General features: G+C 40.8%; 1 protein-coding gene and 1 pseudogene across 1 annotated transcript; one reads left to right on the forward strand and one right to left on the reverse strand.

Moving 5' to 3' along the window:
- Positions 1–21492, reverse strand: part of Gm17514 (predicted gene, 17514) — a 65535-nt pseudogene that overhangs the window by 1986 nt on the left and 42057 nt on the right.
- Positions 19441–20445, forward strand: Gm45965 (predicted gene, 45965; the record flags this gene model as incomplete). The annotated part of the gene is made up of 1 exon (XM_030247509.1): positions 19441–20445. A coding segment is annotated over one exon (1005 nt), but the record flags the coding sequence as incomplete, so codon positions are not given.

Below are 21492 nucleotides of genomic sequence, written 5' to 3' on the forward strand. Positions count from 1 at the left end.
GTATGTGTGTGTGTGTGTGTGTGTGTGTGTGTGTGGTGCGTATGAGGCATGTGTTGAGGCATGTGCGAGGCGTGTGTTGAGGCATGTGTGGTGTGTGTGTGAGGCTAGTGTGAGGCCTGTGTGTGAGGCGTGAGAGGTTGTGTGTGTGAGGCGGGTATGGTGTTTGTGCGTGTGTGTGAGGCTAGTGTGAGGCATGTGAGACATGTGTGAGGCGTGTGTGTGAGGCCTGTGAGGTATGTGTGTGAGGCGTGTGTGATGTGTGTGTGAAGCTAGTGTGAGGCATGTGAGACATGTGTGAGAGGCATGTGTGAGGTGCTGGAGGTGTGTGTGTGAGGCTAGTGTGAGGCATGTGAAACATGTGTGAGACATGTTTGTGAGGCTCGTGTGAGGAGCATGTGAGGCGTGTGTGTGAAAAGCACACAGGAGAAAGCAGAGCGTGCAGCCTTGAGCTCTGAGCAAGCTAGCGAGGAGTGCAGAGAGTGAGAGAGAAACTCTAAGCCTTGAAAAACCGCCTGTCAGCTTGCACACAAAAAAAGCAGTCTGTGTCTGTTTATTACGTGCCTCCCAGATAGCCCCACTTCTAGGTGAAAACTCTGATCCCGAGCCGAGGCTAGACTCCTCTGCTGTTCAGGATCACGAGTCTGGCTCCAGGTTAGAAATTCATTTCATGGCCTCTGAAAGGTCCTTGGTCTTTGTTTTCTCCCTGTGGCCACCGGAAGTCATTTATAAAACGAGGAAGAAACTTTATTTCCAGGTTTCCGCGAGACAGACGTTGAACTTTATCAATTATCAACAACAATAATTAAAATAAAAGCTGTTACGCGGTTTCTGCTTCCGGGCCTCCTCCACAGTTTGGCGCGGGGAACGGGGAGGAGTTTGGTGGGGGCTGCGGCGCTCACTCGCGGCTTCCCAGGAAAACGTGGGTTTTCTTTCTCATCTCTTCTAAAGTTTAAGTAAAATGTTCATTTCTTCCAAAAAGAAAAATCTTTGAGACAGGACTTTTACCCGCCTCCGGCGAGTGAGCATGCGCAGATTCCCTATCTGTTCCTGTCTCCTCAGGCGGCCATGACGCCAAAAGGTCAAATGTAAAAACTGAGAACAGGTAGCTTAGCGGTTAAGGGCACAAACGGTTCTCCCAAAGGTCATGAGTTTGAATTCTACCAGGTGCTGTGATATTTTGTACCTTCTTTTGGTGGCTGGACAAATGACTCCGTGTCATGGAATCTGGCTCCCTCTTGTGGCCTTCAGGTGTAAAATCAGGCAGTACTCTGTATACTTAATAAATAAATAAATCTTTAAAAGAAAGAAGAAAAGAAAATTCCTTATGGAAGTTTCTTATAGATTTGGGAGTGATGACTGGATGAGCGATCCTGCTTCCATTTCTCCTTCCAGGAGTCTTCAAGAGCTGAGGGTCTGCTCTCAGGGCGGCTCAGAGGGAGACAGATACGCTGCATTTATAGGATTGGAAGGGAAGCAAGGACAGGCGCTGTAATGGGAAGAGCTCATCACTAGTGGGCAACCTTCCCGGGATGGGAACTGGAAGTAGCAGCGCCACACCAGCACTGCCAGCACTGCCGCAACTAGGATCATGGGGGTCCAGGTGCAGGGACAGAGCACTTGTGCACATTCGCGCGTGTGGCGGGGCGGGGGTCTGTGGGACAGGCAGGGAGGCGGGGCAGAACGGCGAGGGCGGCGACCCTGAGCACTCAGCAGGATCCCAGCAAAAGGCATAGCCATTTGGAGAGCATAGGAGTCATGCGGGGTCACACCCATGGCTGTGTCCTCCCTTGGGTCTGTCCTGCCAGTGCCAGGGCCCTCCCTTCTACACCCTCCCACCTCTCTCTTCCCCCTGGGGCTTAGGTCACACAGCTGTCTTGGGGGCGGGGCGAGGGGGCAGGGCTGGAGGGTGGCCAGAGTTCACCCAAGGTCTCCTGGATGGCATGGTGATCCCAGTCCCTGGCAGCAGTGACCAATAGCCACCTATGTGATCCCTTACCTATACTTGGACCCCAACTTTAGACCTGACCCTGACATCATATGTAAACCCCAACCTTTGACCCCATCATGACCTCTATATTGCCCTGTGACCAGGATGACACTGTCCTATAACCCTGAGAAGACCCTGACACTATCCACCATACTCCAAACCAGCCTCTGCCCTGCCCACTGTGCACTCCAGGTTCTGACCCCTAGCCCCCACCACATGCATCAGTGATTCCCTGGTGACATTGGAATTCCGCGCCCCCCCCCCTCCATGGCTAAGCCCAGTCTTTCCGGGGAAGAAGGGGTGTCACTTACCACTCTGTGTCCCATCCTCATCCCAAGCCTTGCTAAGGTTGTGCGCTGCCTGGGGCACAGAGGAGCAGTGCAGGGTTGGGGTGTCTGGTTCAGGAGTCACTCGGTGGGGTGTCACTGTGGCACGTGGTAGTCATGGGTGACGGGATCAGGGCATGGGGGCTATTGGTGAAGGTTCAGCCTCAGTTTTAATTGACAGCTCAAGAATGGAGAGGTCATGAAAAAGAGTTGAGGCTTGGCTCACGTGATGAGAGCCTATGAGAGGCTATTGGTGGGGGCCTATTTGCAGCAAAAACCCCACTTGTTAGAGATGCCAGTACCATGGTATGATCTCCAAGAATAGCAGCATCAGTGAAGTGGATCCACCTGAGCCTAGAGTGCTGCAGAGGGCAGAGCTGGAGACTTGACGCCAGCCTCTTGGAGGAGGCCAAAAGATACTGCCTTTGAACAACAACCACTCCAAAATTTTAAAGCTCCTTGTATCAGAGACAAGGCTTGTAGTAAAACTCCTTCAGAGGGATCATCTGATAAAATATCCATATAATGAACGATAGACACTGGAAGATTCAATGTCCTGACTTCTTGTATAGAAGCTGCAACAAAATTTTTTACATAATGTAAAGCTATTAGCCATTCCTTGGGGCAAAAGTTTCAAATGAAGTTGCTTCATGGGTACCTAAAAGGGAGTGAGGAAGGGGACATAATAAAAGGGTGGGTAGGATAAGGTATGGGAAGAGACAAGAGAGAAGTACAGAGGATCAGGAAATATAAATACTTAGCACTAGAGGATGGGGAACTGGGGATAGCCTCTAGAAAGTCCCAGATACCAGGGAAGTGAGAGGTTCCCAGGTCCCAAGGGGAATGACATTAGCCAAAATATCCAACAAAGAGGAGATAAAACCTGTAGACACCACTTCCAGTAGATAGGCACAGGCACCAGTTGAGGGATTGGGCCACCCATCCATCTCAAAACTTTATCCCAGAATCATTTCTGTCTAATCACAGACAAGACCCCGTCAGAAGAGTTAGGGAAGGGCTGACAGAGCTGAAGGGGATTGCAACCCCATAGGAAGAACAAATCAACCCACTGGACCACAAAGAGCATCCAGGGACTAAACCACCTACCAAAGAGTATGCATGGAGAGATCCATGGCTCCAGCTCTATATGTAGCAGAGGATGGCTTCATCTGGCATCAGTGGGAGGGGAGGCTCTTGGTCCTGTGGAGGCTTGATGCCCCAGTGTAGGGCGATGCTAAAGCAGTGTGACTCTGGAGTGGGTGGAGGCAAAGAGGAGAGGGCAATGGGATGGGGAGTGTGTGGAGGGGGAAGAGGGAAGGGGGTTATCATTTGAATTGTAAACAAATAAAATGATTAATAAAAAGAGGAAAGATGTCTCCATTATATCAAATTAATATCTTTCTGATGACTACAACAGAACAGGAAGGTCAGATAATGGTAATTGAGAGAAAATAGCAAAGAAAAAAAAAAGCAAAGGCAGAGCAACTGTGGTAAATGCAACAGTGGTGTATGTAATTCCATTTAAAATGTTAAATAAGACCAAATAAGAGGCATATGTAAAGAAAGCAAAAGATGGCATTTGACAGTAATCACTCCCTGGGACAGCATTTTAATAATACTGTGTTATATGATGAGCTTTTAATCTCCTTAGTAACTGCTATTTTAATGTCAGACTGATTTCTAGCTACTTAGAGGGAAGCTTCATGAATCTATTAGGGAGAAAACCTCACATGTGTGTTTTGCTTGCTCGATTAAGCATGTCCACGTTCTCTGTGACAATTGTTTTTATTTTCAAAGGTGCTATTGGTAGTTCAATCATAAATGCAAATTTATAATCACAAAAGAGGTTCTTGTAAACCATGCATGAAGGCAAGTCTGTTTAATCATTAATAATTTAGACATGAACATTAATGTCTCATTTTTTCATTCATCTGGTGGCCATTATGTTTTTAGAAAATGATTTGTCCATATAGGGCGCCATCCTGGAGAACTTCATGAAGGTATGATGTCATCCTTAATGTCACAGAGCATTTTATTTGATTTATTGCTGGAATGGAGTTATACAATGTACATTGATGGTCTTCTCTTTTTTCTCTCTGTTTTTCTATTATTGAACATAGGTTGCCTCTCTCCTTACCAATCTCCTTCCAGATTTTCCTGCCCTGTGCTACACATTCAAATCCATACCCTTTCTTTCTTTTTGTTGTTATAGACTAAATATCTGATTTATTATTGTTGTTATCATCATAATTATTTTATTAATTATAAAAATAAAATAACTGTAATATGACAAAATGAAAAATGAACAGATGAAAAGAAGATAAAGAAAAAGTATAAGAAACCTATACACACAGACTCAAATTCACAAAAAGAATTTACGTATAAAATTTACATATAAGAGCAGCAGCAGTTGCCATCTGGGTTCCGGGACTCCGCGGGACCTAGGAAATTAGTCTGAACAGGTTAGAGGGTGCGCCAGAGAACCGGACAGCTTCTGGGTCGGGCAGAAGCACAGAGCCGCTGAGGCAGCACCCTTGGCGGGCCGCAGACAGCCGGCCACCATCCGGACCAGAGGACAGGTGTCCGCCTGGCTTGGGAGGCGGCCTCAGCCTCAGCAGCAGCGGTCGCCATCTTGGTTCCAGGACTCCCTGGAACTTAGGAATTTAGTCTGCACAGGTGAGAGTCTGCACCACAGAAGCTGACAGCTTCTGGGAACTGCCAAAGCAACACAGGTTCTGAGAGAGGCCCTGTTTTGGGCCTTCTTCTTCGACCAGGAGTAGGTCCAAAAACAAGATATCTGTGCACCTTCCCTGTAAGAGAGCTTGCCAGCAGAGAGTGCTCTGAGCACTGAAACTCAGAGGAGAGAATCTGTCTCCCAGGTCTGCTGAGAGACGGTAACAGAATCACCAGAAGAACAATCTCTAAACAGAGTCAACTATAACTACTAACTCCAGAGATTACCAGATGGTGAAAGGTAAACGTAGGAATCCTACTAACAGGAACCAAGACCACTCACCATCATCAGAACCCAGCACTCCCACTTCGCCCAGTCCAGGGCACCCCAACACACCCGAAAACCTAGACCTAGATTTAAAAGCATATCTCATGATGATGGTAGAGGACATCAAGAAGGACTTTAATAAATCACTTAAAGAAATACAGGAGAACACTGCTAAAGAGTTACAAGTCCTTAAAGAAAAACAGGAAAACACAATCAAACAGGTAGAAGTCCTTACAGAAAAAGAGGAAAAAACATACAAAGAGGTGATGGAAATGAACAAAACCATACTAGACCTAAAAAGGGAAGTAGAAACAATAAAGAAAACTCAAAGTGAGGCAACACTGGAGATAGAAACCCTAGGAAAGAAATCTGGAACCATAGATTTGAGCATCAGCAACAGAATACAAGAGATGGAAGAGAGAATCTCAGGTGCAGAAGATTCCATAGAGAACATCGGCACAACAATCAAAGAAAATGGAAAATGCAAAAAGATCCTAACTCAAAATATCCAGGAAATCCAGGACACAATGAGAAGACCAAACCTACGGATAATAGGAGTGGATGAGAATGAAGATTTTCAACTCAAAGGACCAGCAAACATCTTCAACAAAATTATTGAAGAAAACTTCCCAAATATAAAGAAAGAGATACCTATGAACATACAAGAAGCCTACAGAACTCCAAATAGACTGGACCAGAAAAGAAATTCCTCCCGACACATAATAATCAGAACAACAAATGCACTAAATAAAGATAGAATACTAAAAGCGGTAAGGGAAAAAGGTCAAGTAACATACAAAGGCAAGCCTATCAGAATTACACCAGATTTTTCACCAGAGACTATGAAAGCCAGAAGAGCCTAGACAGATGTTATACAGACACTAAGAGAACACAAATTCCAGCCCAGGCTACTATACCCAGCCAAACTCTCAATTACCATAGATGGAGAAACCAAAGTATTCCACGACAAAACCAAATTCACACATTATCTCTCCACGAATCCAGCCCTTCAAAGGTTAATAACAGAAAAAAACCAATACAAGAACGGGAACAATGCCCTAGAAAAAACAAGAAGGTAATCCCTCAACAAACCTAAAAGAAGACAGCCACAAGAACAGAATGCCAACTTTAACAACAAAAATAACAGGAAGCAACAATTACTTTTCCTTAATATCTCTTAACATCAATGGTCTCAACTCCCCAATAAAAAGACATAGACTAACAAACTGGCTACACAAACAAGACCCAACATATTGCTGTTTACAGGAGACACATCTCAGAGAAAAAGATAGACACTACCTCAGAATAAAAGGCTGGAAAACAATTTTCCAAGCAAATGGTATGAAGAAACAAGCTGGAGTAGCCATCCTAATATCTGATAAGATTGACTTCCAACCCAAAGTCATCAAAAAAGACAAGGAGGGGCACTTCGTTCTCATCAAAGGTAAAATCCTCCAAGAGGAACTCTCAATTCTGAATATCTATGCTCCAAATACAAGGGCAGCCACATTCATTAAAGAAACTTTAGTAAAGCTCAAAGCACACATTGCACCTCACACAATAATAGTGGGAGACTTCAACACACCACTTTCACCAATGGACAGATCATGGAAACAGAAACTAAACAGGGACACACTGAAACTAACAGAAGTGATGAAACAAATGGATCTGACAGATATCTACAGAACATTTTATCCTAAAACAAAAGGATATACCTTCTTCTCAGCACCTCATGGTACCTTCTCCAAAATTGACCACATAATAGGTCACAAAACAAGCCTCAACAGATTCAAAAATATTGAAATTGTCCCATGTATCCTATCAGATCACCATGCACTAAGGCTGATCTTCAATAACAAAAAAAATAACAGAAAGCCAACACTCACGTGGAAACTGAACAACACTCTTCTCAATGATACCTTGGTCAAGGAAGGAATAAAGAAAGAAATTAAAGACTTTTTAGAGTTTAATGAAAATGAAGCCACAACGTACCCAAACCTTTGGGACACAATGAAAGCATTTCTAATAGGGAAACTCATAGCTCTGAGTGCCTCCATGAAGAAACGGGAGAGAGCACATACTAGCAGCTTGACAACACATCTAAAAGCTCTAGAAAAAAAGGAAGCAAATTCACCCAAGAGGAGTAGACGGCAGGAAATAATCAAACTCAAGGGTGAAATCAACCAAGTGGAAACAAGAAGAACTATTCAAAGAATTAACCAAACGAGGAGTTTGTTCTTTGAGAAAATCAACAAGATAGATAAACCCTTAGCTAGACTCACTAGAGGGCACAGAGACAAAATCCTAATTAACAAAATCAGAACTGAAAAGGGAGACATAACAACAGATCCTGAAGAAATCCAAAACACCATCAGATCCTTCTACAAAAGGCTATACTCAACAAAACTGGAAAACCTGGACGAAATGGACAAATTTCTGGACAGATACCAGGTACCAAAGTTGAATCAGGATCAAGTTGACCTTCTAAACAGTCCCATATCCCCTAAAGAAATAGAAGCAGTTATAAATAGTCTCCCAGCCAAAAAAAGCCCAGGACCAGACGGGTTTAGTGCAGAGTTCTATCAGACCTTCAAAGAAGATCTAATTCCAGTTCTGCACAAACTTTTTCACAAGATAGAAGTAGAAAGTATTCTACCCAACTCATTTTATGAAGCCACTATTACTCTGATACCTAAACCACAGAAAGATCCAACAAAGATAGAGAACTTCAGACCAATTTCTCTTATGAATATCGATGCAAAAATCCTCAATAAAATTCTCGCTAACCAAATCCAAGAACACATTAAAGCAATCATCCATCCTGACCAAGTAGATTTTATTCCAGGGATGCAGGGATGGTTTAATATACGAAAATCCATCAATGTAATCCACTATATAAACAAACTCAAAGACAAAAACCACATGATCATCTCGTTAGATGCAGAAAAAGCATTTGACAAGATCCAACACCCATTCATGATAAAAGTTCTGGAAAGATCAGGAATTCAAGGCCCATACCTAAACATGATAAAAGCAATCTACAGCAAACCAGTAGCCAACATCAAAGTAAATGGAGAGAAGCTGGAAGCAATCCCACTAAAATCAGGGACTAGAGAAGGCTGCCAACTTTCTCCCTACCTTTTCAACATAGTACTTGAAGTATTAGCCAGAGCAGTTCTACAACAAAAGGAGATCAAGGGGATACAAATTGGAAAGGAGGAAGTCAAAATATCACTTTTTGCAGATGATATGATATGATAGTATATATAAGTGACCCTAAAAATTCCACCAGAGAACTCCTAAACCTGATAAACAGCTTCGGTGAAGTAGCTGGATATAAAATAAACTCAAACAAGTCAATGGCCTTTCTCTACACAAAGAATAAACAGGCTGAGAAAGAAATTAGGGAAACAACACCCTTCTCAATAGTCACAAATAATATAAAATATCTCGGCGTGACTCTAACTAAGGAAGTGAAAGATCTGTATGATAAAAACTTCAAGTCTCTGAAGAAAGAAATTAAAGAAGATCTCAGAAGATGGAAAGATCTCCCATGCTCATGGATTGGCAGGATCAACATTGTAAAAATGGCTATCTTGCCAAAAGCAATCTACAGATTCAATGCAATCCCCATCAAAATTCCAACTCAATTCTTCAACGAATTAGAAGGAGCAATTTGCAAATTCATCTGGAATAACAAAAAACCTAGGATAGCAAAAACTCTTCTCAAGGATAAAAGAACCTCTGGTGGAATCACCATGCCTGACCTAAAGCTTTACTACAGAGCAATTGTGGTAAAAAACGGCATGGTACTGGTATAGAGACAGACAAGTAGACCAATGGAATAGAATTGAAGACCCAGAAATGAACCCACACACCTATGGTCACTTGATCTTCGACAAGGGAGCTAAAACCATCCAGTGGAAGAAAGACAGCATTTTCAACAATTGGTGCTGGCACAACTGGTTGTTATCATGTAGAAGAATGCGAATCGATCCATACTTATCTCCTTGTACTAAGGTCAAATCTAAATGGATCAAAGAACTTCACATAAAACCAGAGACACTGAAACTTATAGAGGAGAAAGTGGGGAAAAGCCTTGAAGATATGGGCACAGGGCAAAAATTCCTGAACAGAACAGCAATGGCTTGTGCTGTAAGATCGAGAATTGACAAATGGGACCTAATGAAACTCCAAAGTTTCTGCAAGGCAAAAGACACCGTCAATAAGACAAAGAGACCACCAACAGATTGGGAAAGGATCTTTACCTATCCTAAATCAGATAGGGGACTAATATCCAACATATATAAAGAACTCAAGAAGGTGGACTTCAGAAAATCAAATAACCCCATTAAAAAATGGGGCTCAGAACTGAACAAAGAATTCTCACCTGAGGAATACCGAATGGCAGAGAAGCACCTGAAAAAATGTTCAACATCCTTAATCATCAGGGAAATGCAAATCAAAACAACCCTGAGATTCCACCTCACACCAGTCAGAATGGCTAAGATCAAAAATTCAGGTGACAGCAGATGCTGGCGAGGATGTGGAGAAAGAGGAACACTCCTCCATTGTTGGTGGGATTGCAGGCTTGTACAACCACTCTGGAAATCCGTCTGGCAGTTCCTCAGAAAATTGGACATAGAACTACCGGAGGATCCAGCAATACCTCTCCTGGGCATATATCCAGAAGATGTCCCAACTGGTAAGAAGGACACATGCTCCACTATCTTCATAGCAGCCTTATTTATAATAGCCAGAAGCTGGAAAGAACCCAGATGCCCCTCAACAGAGGAATGGATACAGAAAATGTGGTACATCTACACAATGGAGTACTACTCAGCTATTAAAAAGAATGAATTTATGAAATTCCTAGGCAAATGGATGGACCTGGAGGGCATCATCCTGAGTGAGGTAACACATTCACAAAGGAACTCACACAATATGTACTCACTGATAAGTGGATATTAGCCCAAAACCTAGGATACCCAAGATATAAGATACAATTTCCTAAACACATGAAACTCAAGAAAAATGAAGACTGAAGTGTGGACACTATGCCCCTCCTTAGAAGTGGGAACAAAACACCCTTGGAAGGAGTTACAGAGACAAAGTTTGGAGCTGAGATGAAAGGATGGACCATGTAGAGACTGCCTTATCCATGGATCCACCCCATAATCAGCATCCAAACGCTGACACCATTGCATACACTAGCAAGATTTTATCGAAAGGACCCAGATGTAGCTGTCTCTTGTGAGACTATGCCGGGGCCTAGCAAACACAGAAGTGGATGCCCACAGTCAGCTAATGGATGGATCACAGGGCTCCCAATGGAGGAGCTAGAGAAAGTACCCAAGGAGCTAAAGGGATCTGCAACCCTATAGGTGGATCAACATTATGAACTAACCAGTACCCCGGAGCTCTTGACTCTAGCTGCATGTGTATCAAAAGATGGCCTAGTCGGCCATCACTGGAAAGAGAGGCCCATTGGACACACAAACTTTATATGCCCCAGAACAGGGGAACGCCAGGGCCAAAAAGGGGGAGTGGGTGGGTAGGGGAGTGGGGGTGGGTGGGTATGGGGGACTTTTGGTATAGCATTGGAAATGTAAATGAGCTAAATACCTAATAAAAAATGGAAAAAAATTTACATATAAAACACAATACACTTAAAAAGGAACTTTGAGATTAAAAACAAGAAACAAAACACAACAAAACAAATGAACACAGAATCCAAACAAATCTAAAAGTCCTGGAAAAGCATTATGAGACAACGAACTACCAACAAAGTCTTTGAGTTTGTTTGGTGTTTCCCATCTGCTGCTGGGCATAAGCTTTGCCCTTAAGAGTAGTTTGAATACCCCGTGAATGTCCTACATTTGAGTACATCTCTTGAAAAAAAGAGATTCTTGTAAATCATACCTGAAAGCAAGTCTGTTAAATCATTTTTAATATAGACAGGAACTTTAATGGCCCCTGCTTCATTCATCTTGTGGCCACTATTTTTCTATACAATGATTTCTACATATAGGATGCCATCCTCAACAACTTCGTGGGATAGATACCCATGTATAATGTCATCCTTCATATCATTGAGCATTTTATATCATAAAAACAATTAATGTTGTTTTTTTTGTAAATGACCATCAACTGAATTGAAATGGCGATGTAGTTCCATTCCCCTCTCAGTATTGAGACCCCATTTTGAACAGAAACATGCAGGCCCTGTGCATGCTGCCACATTCTCTGTAACGTCATATGTGCATCTCTCTTTCATGTTTTAGAAGTCCTGTTTTCCATGGTGGGATTTCTCAATCCCCTCTGGCACTGATATACTTCTACCTATACTTCCACCATATTTCCTGAGTCCTGACCCAAGGGATTTTATGAAGACAGCCCATTTATGAATGTGTGTTCCAAAGTCTTTCACATTCTCAAAACTGACTGGCTAAGGGTATTTGTATTTGTTTCTATCTATTACAGAAGGAAAGATCTCTGATGGTGGCTGATCAAGACCCTGATTTTTATGTAAAGCAGAATGTCTTTTAGAGTGATTTTACTGCTATGTGGCCTTTCAAAACATAAATATATGCAATTTTACACAGTCTCTACAATTTGTGTTTCAAAATATAAATGTATATGCAAATATGTGCACATTCAGTAAGAATCAATGAAATAAGAGGCCATTTGCATTTTAGGAGTGCAGAGAGTGGGATAAAGGGCATTTTAGAAACAGGAAATATATAAAAAGGAGCAATTGAATGACAATGTCAAAAATAAACTACCAAATAATATTTAAAAAATAAAGCAGCAAACAATATTTTGAGGAAAAATGACACTGACTTTCAACACCTGACGTAAAGAACAATGTGTATGTGTTTTATGTTCATGTTTGTGTGAGTAATATTGAACTGAAATAATCTTTATTCTCATATTTTGATAAAATTTATGATGATATTAGGGTCTGCAGTAATAGATAGTGGGGTAGGTCTTTGGACAAATTACCTAGTCTACTGGCAGGCATGGCTTGTGCTTGAACAGGAGTATTTTCCAATAATAATGGGCTCAGGCACAAGGGTGAGTTGTAAAGCACAACCAATTGCGTTTTTGAGTGCACAAAGAACACCTGAGCAAACATCCTATGAGCAGCCAGTGAAGGTACAGCAGCAGGGTCAAGCTACATCTAGATAACTAATATACCTTGCAGGGAAAAAATGTTAGCTTAGCCATCATGGTTGTCAGATAGTTTTTGCCTCATGTTTGGTTCCTGCAGATTATGCCAGATATACAGTTTTCAAAATATTAGGTTGCTGACCTGTATGGAAATTCCCCAGGCTTGCTGTAACTACAATATATATCCAGCACCTCTAGACTTGGTCTCTCATTTTGGACCTGATGCCAGGTTGACTGGTGACAGACCTTGTTACTGAGCCCATAATAAAAAACCTTGTGTGTTTGCATTGCAATAAGATCCTTGGTTGTCATTGAGGTTCCTGTGACTTGGGTATAATATCTTGGTGTGTTGAGTGACACTCCAAGACTTCCAGGACTCACAACAGAGATGTTAAAAGGCCAGCTGTTAGAATGTGTCATTGTTGTTCTTTGTATCAATGGCTTATCTGTTACATTTGTGTAGGTGTGTCTTGGTTTTCATATTTTTCTTAATTATTCATGGAGGGAGATGACTAAAGTGAACTTGGAACCATGGTACAGTGGGTGCACTGGAGAGTTGTAGCCACAGGGCCTTGGAAGATGTTCCATAGTCTGGTATAGAGGATGGTGCGCCCTTGGTCTAAAATGCTTGGAAGGTTAGTGCAGACTTGAAACCCTGCTTCATGACTCACAGCTGCCATCCTGTCTTCATCTTCTCCTCTGCACACATGTATGAATTTGCTGGGTAGCCTTTACTGACACCTTGTGACTTTCTCTCATGTGTGTGGTACTTTATTATTCTGTGACTGAGAGAGGGGAAATAAGAATTTTTTTCATTCCAATTGATTTATTTACTAAATCATCATCTGGGGTTAAATCCTTCTTCCTAAGAGGACCTACACCCACTAGATTGCCCATTATAGAGAGCTCTTGGACACCCAATCCAGGGCAAAATCAGGCTCTCCCTATCCTGTTTTACAGGGTGGAAAGGACAAAGACCTCATTTTCCCCTCCTGATCAATCCTGTTCCCAGTCCATATGTGACTCTGTAGTTTTGGACTCTGAACTGTCATTAGAGGGAAAGTTGTTCTTCATCCACTGCAACAAATTTAACATATCTCATTAGACCAGCAGTGTTATTTCTAGGCTTGCGGTGCAATGTGCTTCTCTGTTCACCTTCCAGCTGCTTTAGCCACCTCTTTGGTAGCACTAGCCTGAGAACATGGGATAAAGATACCTCAAACCAGAGCAGCAAAGCCTCTGAACTCCTCTTTCCAGTGTATCCTTCACTGCTCTAAGCCAGGTGCCCTCTCCATTTTTCCCTGGCTCAGCCAAAAATCCACCTCTCTCTTGTGGTGACAGTGGCTCCTGTAATTGATATGGTTAGCACATTGGTTTTGTTTTTTACAATTTCCTCATTTATTATTGTCTCCATGTCATAATTGTCTTCAGTTCTCAAAATTTCAGAGCTACAGACATATTAAGGAATCTCAATTGAAGGTGTGCTCTCATCAGAATGGCTGGTTGCTATGTCTGTGAGAGATAGTGTTGATGATATTTTGGGAAGGCTTTCTACTGAGGGAGGCAATATTCTTAAGCAAGTGGGCCTGGGCTGGATGAGAGCTAGCTGAGCATGGGACAGTGACCAAGTAAGAGAATAAGCCAAGAAACAGTGTTTGTTCTTCATTATTTTTCCTTCATATTCTAGCTCCAGTTTCTATTCTAACTTTCCAGAATGGTGGACAGTGATCTGACTGAACCATGTACAACAACCATCTACTGCCTGAGATGCTTTTGCTTGCAGGAGTCTATTCAGCAGCAGAGTAGCAAGTTAGAACAACAACAACAAAAATTTGTATAAAAAGGTGATTTTGCTGCTGGACAGAATCTATGTTCTCTTTTGGAGGAATGTGGAAAATATCAAAAATTGAGATGTCAAAAATCATAGAAAGCTGTAGGTGGAGCTTAACGGTTGTAGTCATAGAACCTGAAAGATTCGAGTGTTGGCAGTAATGTAGCCAGAGGAAGTGGAGGTCACTGTATATCAGTGGAAAATTGACTCTGTGAAAACTTTAGCTAGAGGTCATTTGTGTAATATTTTGGCCAAAAATATTTCTTACTCAGGTTTTCCTATGAGATACTGAGTAGGGAAAACTTTAAAAATAATTGGCTGATTTGTATATTTTTATTCCATTTTATGTATTTGTTCACTTTTCCCACTTATATATTTATTCAACATATATTCTAATTGCTACCCCTTCCCCTTTCCACATTGCACAGTCCCTCATCCTTAACTCCTTTTCATTTACCCAGGGAGATTGGGGACCACTTGAGTATCCCCCAAACATGGAAAGTCAAGTCTCTGCTACTGAGGTCAGACAAGGCAGCCAAGTTAGAGGAACAGGTTGGACAGACAGACAACACCTTACAGGACATCCCCTCACTCTACTTGTTTCAGGACCCATGTGAAGACTGAAGCACATTTACTGCATATATGGTAGGGTCTTGGCCCACCCTGTGTTTGCTCTTTGGCTGGTGGGTCACTCTCTGAGAATCTCCTAGTGTACCTGATAGTTCACTCGCTGGATCTTCTAATAGACTTCCTGTTCCTTTGCAGGCCCTCAATCCTTTCCCCCAACTCTTCCAAAAGACTCCCTGAGCCCTGTCCAATGATAGGCTGTGGGTCTCTGCATCTTTCAGTCAGGTGCTGGATGGAGACTCTCAGAGGACAGTTATGCTAAGCTACTGTCTGCAAGTATAACAAAGGACCGTCACTAATGTCAGGATACGTGCTTGCCCATGGGATGGGTCTCAAGTTGGTCAGGGTATCATTTGTGCATTCCATCAGTCTCTGCTCCATCTTTGTGCCTGCATTTCTTGTAGACAGGACCAATTTTGGGAGCAAATATATTTGGTTCAGTTGCTGTACTTAATTCTCCAGTAGAGGTCCTGCCTGGTAGCAGGATGTGGCCTCTTGAGGGTCCATAACTCTTTGCCATGCATCTCAACTAAGATCACCCCAATATTATCCTTGGTGACCTCTCATTCCTGGTCTCTGGCACAACCTAAAGATTCCCCACCCTTCCATACCCCTTTCCCTCAAGCTGCAGAATTCCATTCATATTCCTGACTCTCTGACCAACTCTTGTCTCTCACAACACCTCTTCCTGGACACTCGCCCTTCCCCTTAGTTATCCACTCTCCCATCCAGGTCTCTCTCTTCCATCTGCCTCCTCTGACTGTTTTATTCCCCCTTTTGAATGAGATTCTACCATGCTCATTAGGGCTTTTCTTCTTGTTTAGCTTCTTTGATTCTATGGAATATAGTGTGGATATCCTGTACTTTATGGTTAATGTTCACTTGTAAGTGAGTGCATACATTCATGTCATTTTGTTTCTGGGTTACCTCACTCAGGATGATATTTTCTACCTGTATCCATTGGCCTGGAAAATTCATGATGTCCTTGTTTTTAATAGCTTATTAGTATTCCATTTTGTAAATAAACCACATTTTCTGTATACGTATTTCGGTTGAGGGACATCTGGATTGTTTGCAGTTTCTAGTTGTTACAAATAAAATGGGATATGTCTCTATTTGGGCAAGTTTTCATGGCCATTCCCTCAGTCTCTGATCCAGCTTTGCCTCTGCATTTCTCTTTGACAGGACAAATATGTTCTTTGTGTCTACAGCGTTGTGGTTTAAACTGATTCATAATTTTCATAATTCAAAATTTTAGCAAAATTTTATTAATGTTATAGTTTAAACTGGTGTACCTCATGTTTCTGCAAGATGGATACAGAACTGCAGTTAATGTATAATTCTTTGTAGGAACTTCAGTGCAGAACTATGGGTTCTTTCTATCATTTTTGTTTCCTTGGGTGACATTTGCAGGGGAGTGAGGGTCTTTCTTCTCAGGCACCCATACATTCACCAGTTGGTTTCTGTCCCTAAATCACATAATACAGTAGACACATTTGCTATTCAATTCTAAGCTATTTCAGAAGCCTGGTGGTTTTACATTTTTAATTTTATTATTTTGGATTTTGTTGTTCGAGATAAAATTTCTCTGTGAAATCCTTTTTGTCCTGTTAGTAGGTATAGACACCACATCAGCCACCTATCATATTTTTGTACAATAAGCATATGCTTCTGTGCAGTTCTTTATCCACATCTTCAATTTTGAAATTTGACTAAATATATAGGTTATATTCTATTTTCCAGGATGACATATGCTCATGACATCAATACTACCTGAGGCTTCAGAGTCATTGAATTCTGGGTATATGATGATCTGCCTAACTCTTTTGTTTGTTCTTTGATTTTTGAATAAATATAAGTATTTGTCTGTGTGCATGAATATGAATATCATGTGTGCCTTATTTTTACTGTTGTCAGTAGGTGGCATCAAAACTCCTGATCTTGAAGTAATGGGTAGTTGTTGGTCCCCATGTAAGTGCTAAATATTGACCACAATTATATGGAAGACCAACAAGAGCTTTCCACAGCCAAGCTATCTCTCTTGCTCTATATTGCATATTTGTGATCAACATTTATATAACTAGTATTTTAATTGGTCCATCTGTAACTCTTTATAAATACATTCTCCTTTAGCAAAATTTTATTAATGTTGCAGCTTAAACTGGTGTACTTCATGTTTCTGCAAGATGAATACAGAACTGCAGTTATAATTCTATGTAGGAACTTCCGTGCAGAATGATGGTTTCTTTCTATCATATTTGTTTCCTTGGGTGATTTTTGCAGGGGAGTGAGAGTCCTAATATGTAACTTTTGCTGTCCTGGAATTGGTTGCATAGGTGATGCAGGCCTCACGCTTGAGGAAATGAACCGTCCTGTGCTTCTGATTAGAGTCATGAGCAAATACCCCCATCTTGTCCAATATTCTTGTAGTTAGTAATTGTTCATACAGTTTCTCAGATCTGGTCTTGGTACTGTTGATCTGTTTCCCTTTGCGTCTCCCTCTCAATTGGCATTTCCCTTGCAAGGCTATATTCTAGGCAAAAGGTTCAACAGCAACATAGGTGAACTTTATAATCAATTTCCTTTTAAAATGAAATGGTGGCCGGGCGTGGTGGCGCACGCCTTTAATCCCAGCACTCGGGAGGCAGAGGCAGGCGGATTTCTGAGTTCGAGGCCAGCCTGGTCTACAAAGTGAGTTCCAGGACAGCCAGGGCTACACAGAGAAACCCTGTCTCGAAAAACCAAAAAAAAAAAAAAAAAAATGAAATGGTGATTAGACTATAACTTCTGTGTCAGGAAATAAATGTAGTTAGAACCTGAGTTATGTGATTATATTGTCTAAGAAGCATACATTTACTTTACAGTGAGGTTAGTATCATGCTTTGTATTGTACACATTTCTGGGATATTTTAGGATGCAGTGACTTTTGATGATGTGCATGTGAACTTCACTAAAGAAGAGTGGAATTTGCTGGGTCCTTCTCAGATGAATCTCTACAAAGATGTGATGTTGGAGACCTACTGGAACCTTACTTCTATAGGTAAGACTGTGAATTTTCTTTTGCTTTTCAAAATAAGGGAACAAATGTTTTTTGGTTATTGATGATCTGTTATTTAAATTGAGAACAAGTAAGATTGAGGTTCACAGCTGTGAAAATTCACAGTAACTTCAATTATTCCTAATTTCTAATAAGATATCATTCATTTTCTGTTGCTGTATTTTAGGCTACAATTGGGAAGACCATCATATTGAAGAACCATGTCAAAGTTCTCCAGGACATACAAGGTAATTTTCATGTGCAAGCTGATACAAATATGTCTGTGAGGAAATTGTAATAGATTCCGGAAGTTCTAAAGAAAAGCAAGAGTGTCAAATATTAGTCCATTAACTGTAGATATGATTATGATATTCTCGCAAGTCCGTGTACCTCAGAGTCTATGATTTGATTTATGGTTCCAAGGCATTCCTCTAAGAATGGAAACAAGAAAACAATGCCTTAAGAGATCCCTATATCTGATTTGTAGCTCCATTAGACCTGTGCTATGGAAATACCACTCTGTATAGTCTCATTATATTTAAATGTTGCACATTGAATAGTGATATATATATATATATATATATATATATATATATATATATATATATCCTTCTAAGAAGCAAATATTCCGAGGTAAAGTTGGTGATAATTATATTCTTGCAGACTCATTCCTAACTTTATTGAGAGGTCAGTTTATGAGAGTCAAAAATGTTGAGTGGAGAAACCTTAATCCATATACAGCATGTCTACAAGGAACAAAATGTCAACTGTTGTGAATGCAATGTGGAAAACTTTCATTTGTTCTTCTTTTAATGGGTATATCAAGTTTCAAATGGACAAAACCATGAGAGTCTATGAACATTGAAAATAGCAACACACCGTTTTGCAGAACAATGAGAAGATATGTAGTTTTCTGACTTTGTTAGACTTTCCGAACATAATAGGAGTTTGCAATTAATTAGTTTTCTGATTTCACTGAGAACATCTTCAAAGTCACACTGAGGAAAATCTCTGTGGGTACTAGAAACGTGGAAATTTATCTGTTTTTCCTGCTTCACGGTGCTAATGTGCTGTGATTCACACTACAGGGTAATTATGAATACAATCAGTTGTAAAAAGCTCTGCGTTGTTCCATTGTTCTTCAGGTACAGGAAATACGTCATTTACAAATCTCATATAGAAAAAGGTTTATATATATGTATGAGCCATGTTATAAATGCTCTTACCATCACAGCTGTTTTCAAAGAGGCAAAACAACACATAGAGAGGGAGAACACCATGAGCATGCAAAGTGATAAAAGCTTAAGATCTGATAATTCTTTCTTATTAGACCAACCTGTAAAATTAATTAATATAGATAAAACGATTGATAAAGGTAATGAGTGTGTTAAAGCTTTCATATGTGCCAATTATTATTCCAGGCGTGTAAGAAGTCATAGTTGGAAGAAACTCTATGAATGTAATCAATGTGGTAAAGCCTTTGCAAGACCTGCTCATCTCCATTATCATAAAAGAACCCATACTGGAGAGAAACCTTATGAATATAATCAATGTGGTAAAGCGTTTTCCTATCACAGTACTCTCGGATATCATAAAAGAACCCATACTGGAGAGAAACCTTATAAATGTAATCAATGTGGTAAAGCCTTTGCAAGACCCGCTCATCTCCAACGTCATGAAAGAACCCATACTGGAGAGAAACCTCATGAATGTAGTCAATGTGGGAAAGCCTTTGAAACACCCAGTGATCTCCAATGTCATAAAAGAACCCATACTGGAGAGAAACCTTATGAATGTAATCATAGCGGTAAAGCCTTTTCCTGTCACAGTAGTCTCAGATATCATAAAAGAACCCATACTGGAGAGAAACCTCATGAATGTAGTCAATGTGGGAAAGCCTTTGCAACATCCAGTGATCTCCAATGTCATAAAAGAACCCATACTGGAGAGAAACCTTATGAATGTAATCATTGCGGTAAAGCCTTTCCCTGTCACAGTAGTCTCAGATATCATAAAAGAACCCATACTGGAGAGAAACCTTATGAATGTAATCAATGTGGTAAAGCGTTTTCCTATCACAGTACTCTCGGATATCATAAAAGAATCCATACTGGAGAGAAACCTTATGAATGTAATCAATGTGGTAAAGCCTTTGCAAGACCCGCTCATCTCCAACGTCATAAAAGAACCCATACTGGAGAGAAACCTCATGAATGTAGTCAATGTGGGAAAGCCTTTGCAACACCCAGTCATCTCCAATGTCATAAAACAACCCATACTGGAGAGAAACCTTATGAATGTAATCATTGCAGTAAAGCCTTTTCCTGTCACAGTAGTCTCAGATATCATAAAAGAACCCATACTGGAGAGAAACCTTATGAATGTAATCAATGTGGTAAAGCCTTTGCAAGACCCGCTCATCTCCAATGTCATAAAAGAACCCATACTGGAGAGAAACCTTATGAATGTAATCAATGTGGTAAAGCCTTTGTAAAAACCACTACTCTCCAAAGACATAAAAGAACACATACTGGAGAGTAATCGTAGGATCATTATTAATGTGGAAAGACTATTCACAAGAGAGAAGTCTCCAAAGATATTAAAAAAAAAACTCATAGTGGAGAGAAATCTTAATGTAACCAATGTGGTAAAAGCCTTTGCCCAAACCAATTATCTCAAGAAACATTAAAGAACCAACCCATTTTGGAGAGAAACCTTATGAATGTAATCAATGTCGTAATGAAGTCTTTGCATGTTCCACTTGTCTCCAAAAAATAAAAGATCCCATACTGGACAGAAACCTCATGAATATAATCAATGTGGTAAAGACTTTGCAACTTTGTAATCTCCATTATTTTAAAAGTACACATACAGGAGAGAAACCTTATGAATGTAATCAGTGTTGTAAAGCATTTCAAGTCACAGTCATCTGCAATGACATAAAAGATCACATACAAGAGAGAAACCTCATGAATGTTGTCAATGCAGCAAAGCCTTTGCATGTCTTAATTCTTCACATGTACACAAAGTAAAGCACACTGGGGAGAACCCTCATTATTGTAATCACTGTGGTAAAAACCTTGGCAATTTACTGTCATCTACAACTACTTAAAAGAACACATTCAAAAGAGTAACTCCTTCCATTTTTCCAGAGTACTAATCCCTTGTGTGTCACAGTCATCACCCCATACATAAAAGAACACATATGGCAGAAAACCTGCATGAATATAATGAATAAGGTAAACCCTTTCGAGGCCACAGTCATCTCCAAATACACTTAAAAACTGTGCAGGAGAGAAACCTTATGAATGTAATTGATATGAGAAAACCTTTGCATATCACAGTCATCTCCAAGTACATAAATGAGCACATAGTTGAGAGAAGCCCTGTGATTGTAATAAATGTGTTAAAGCCTTTGCATGTCACAGTACACTCCAAATACTTAAAGGAACACACGTTTTAGAGAAACCTTACAAATGCAATGAGTGTGGAAAAGTCTATGCATATCAC

Source organism: Mus musculus, chromosome 13 (assembly GCF_000001635.26).
Source record: "Mus musculus strain C57BL/6J chromosome 13, GRCm38.p6 C57BL/6J".
NCBI classification, from domain to species: Eukaryota; Metazoa; Chordata; class Mammalia; order Rodentia; family Muridae; genus Mus; species Mus musculus.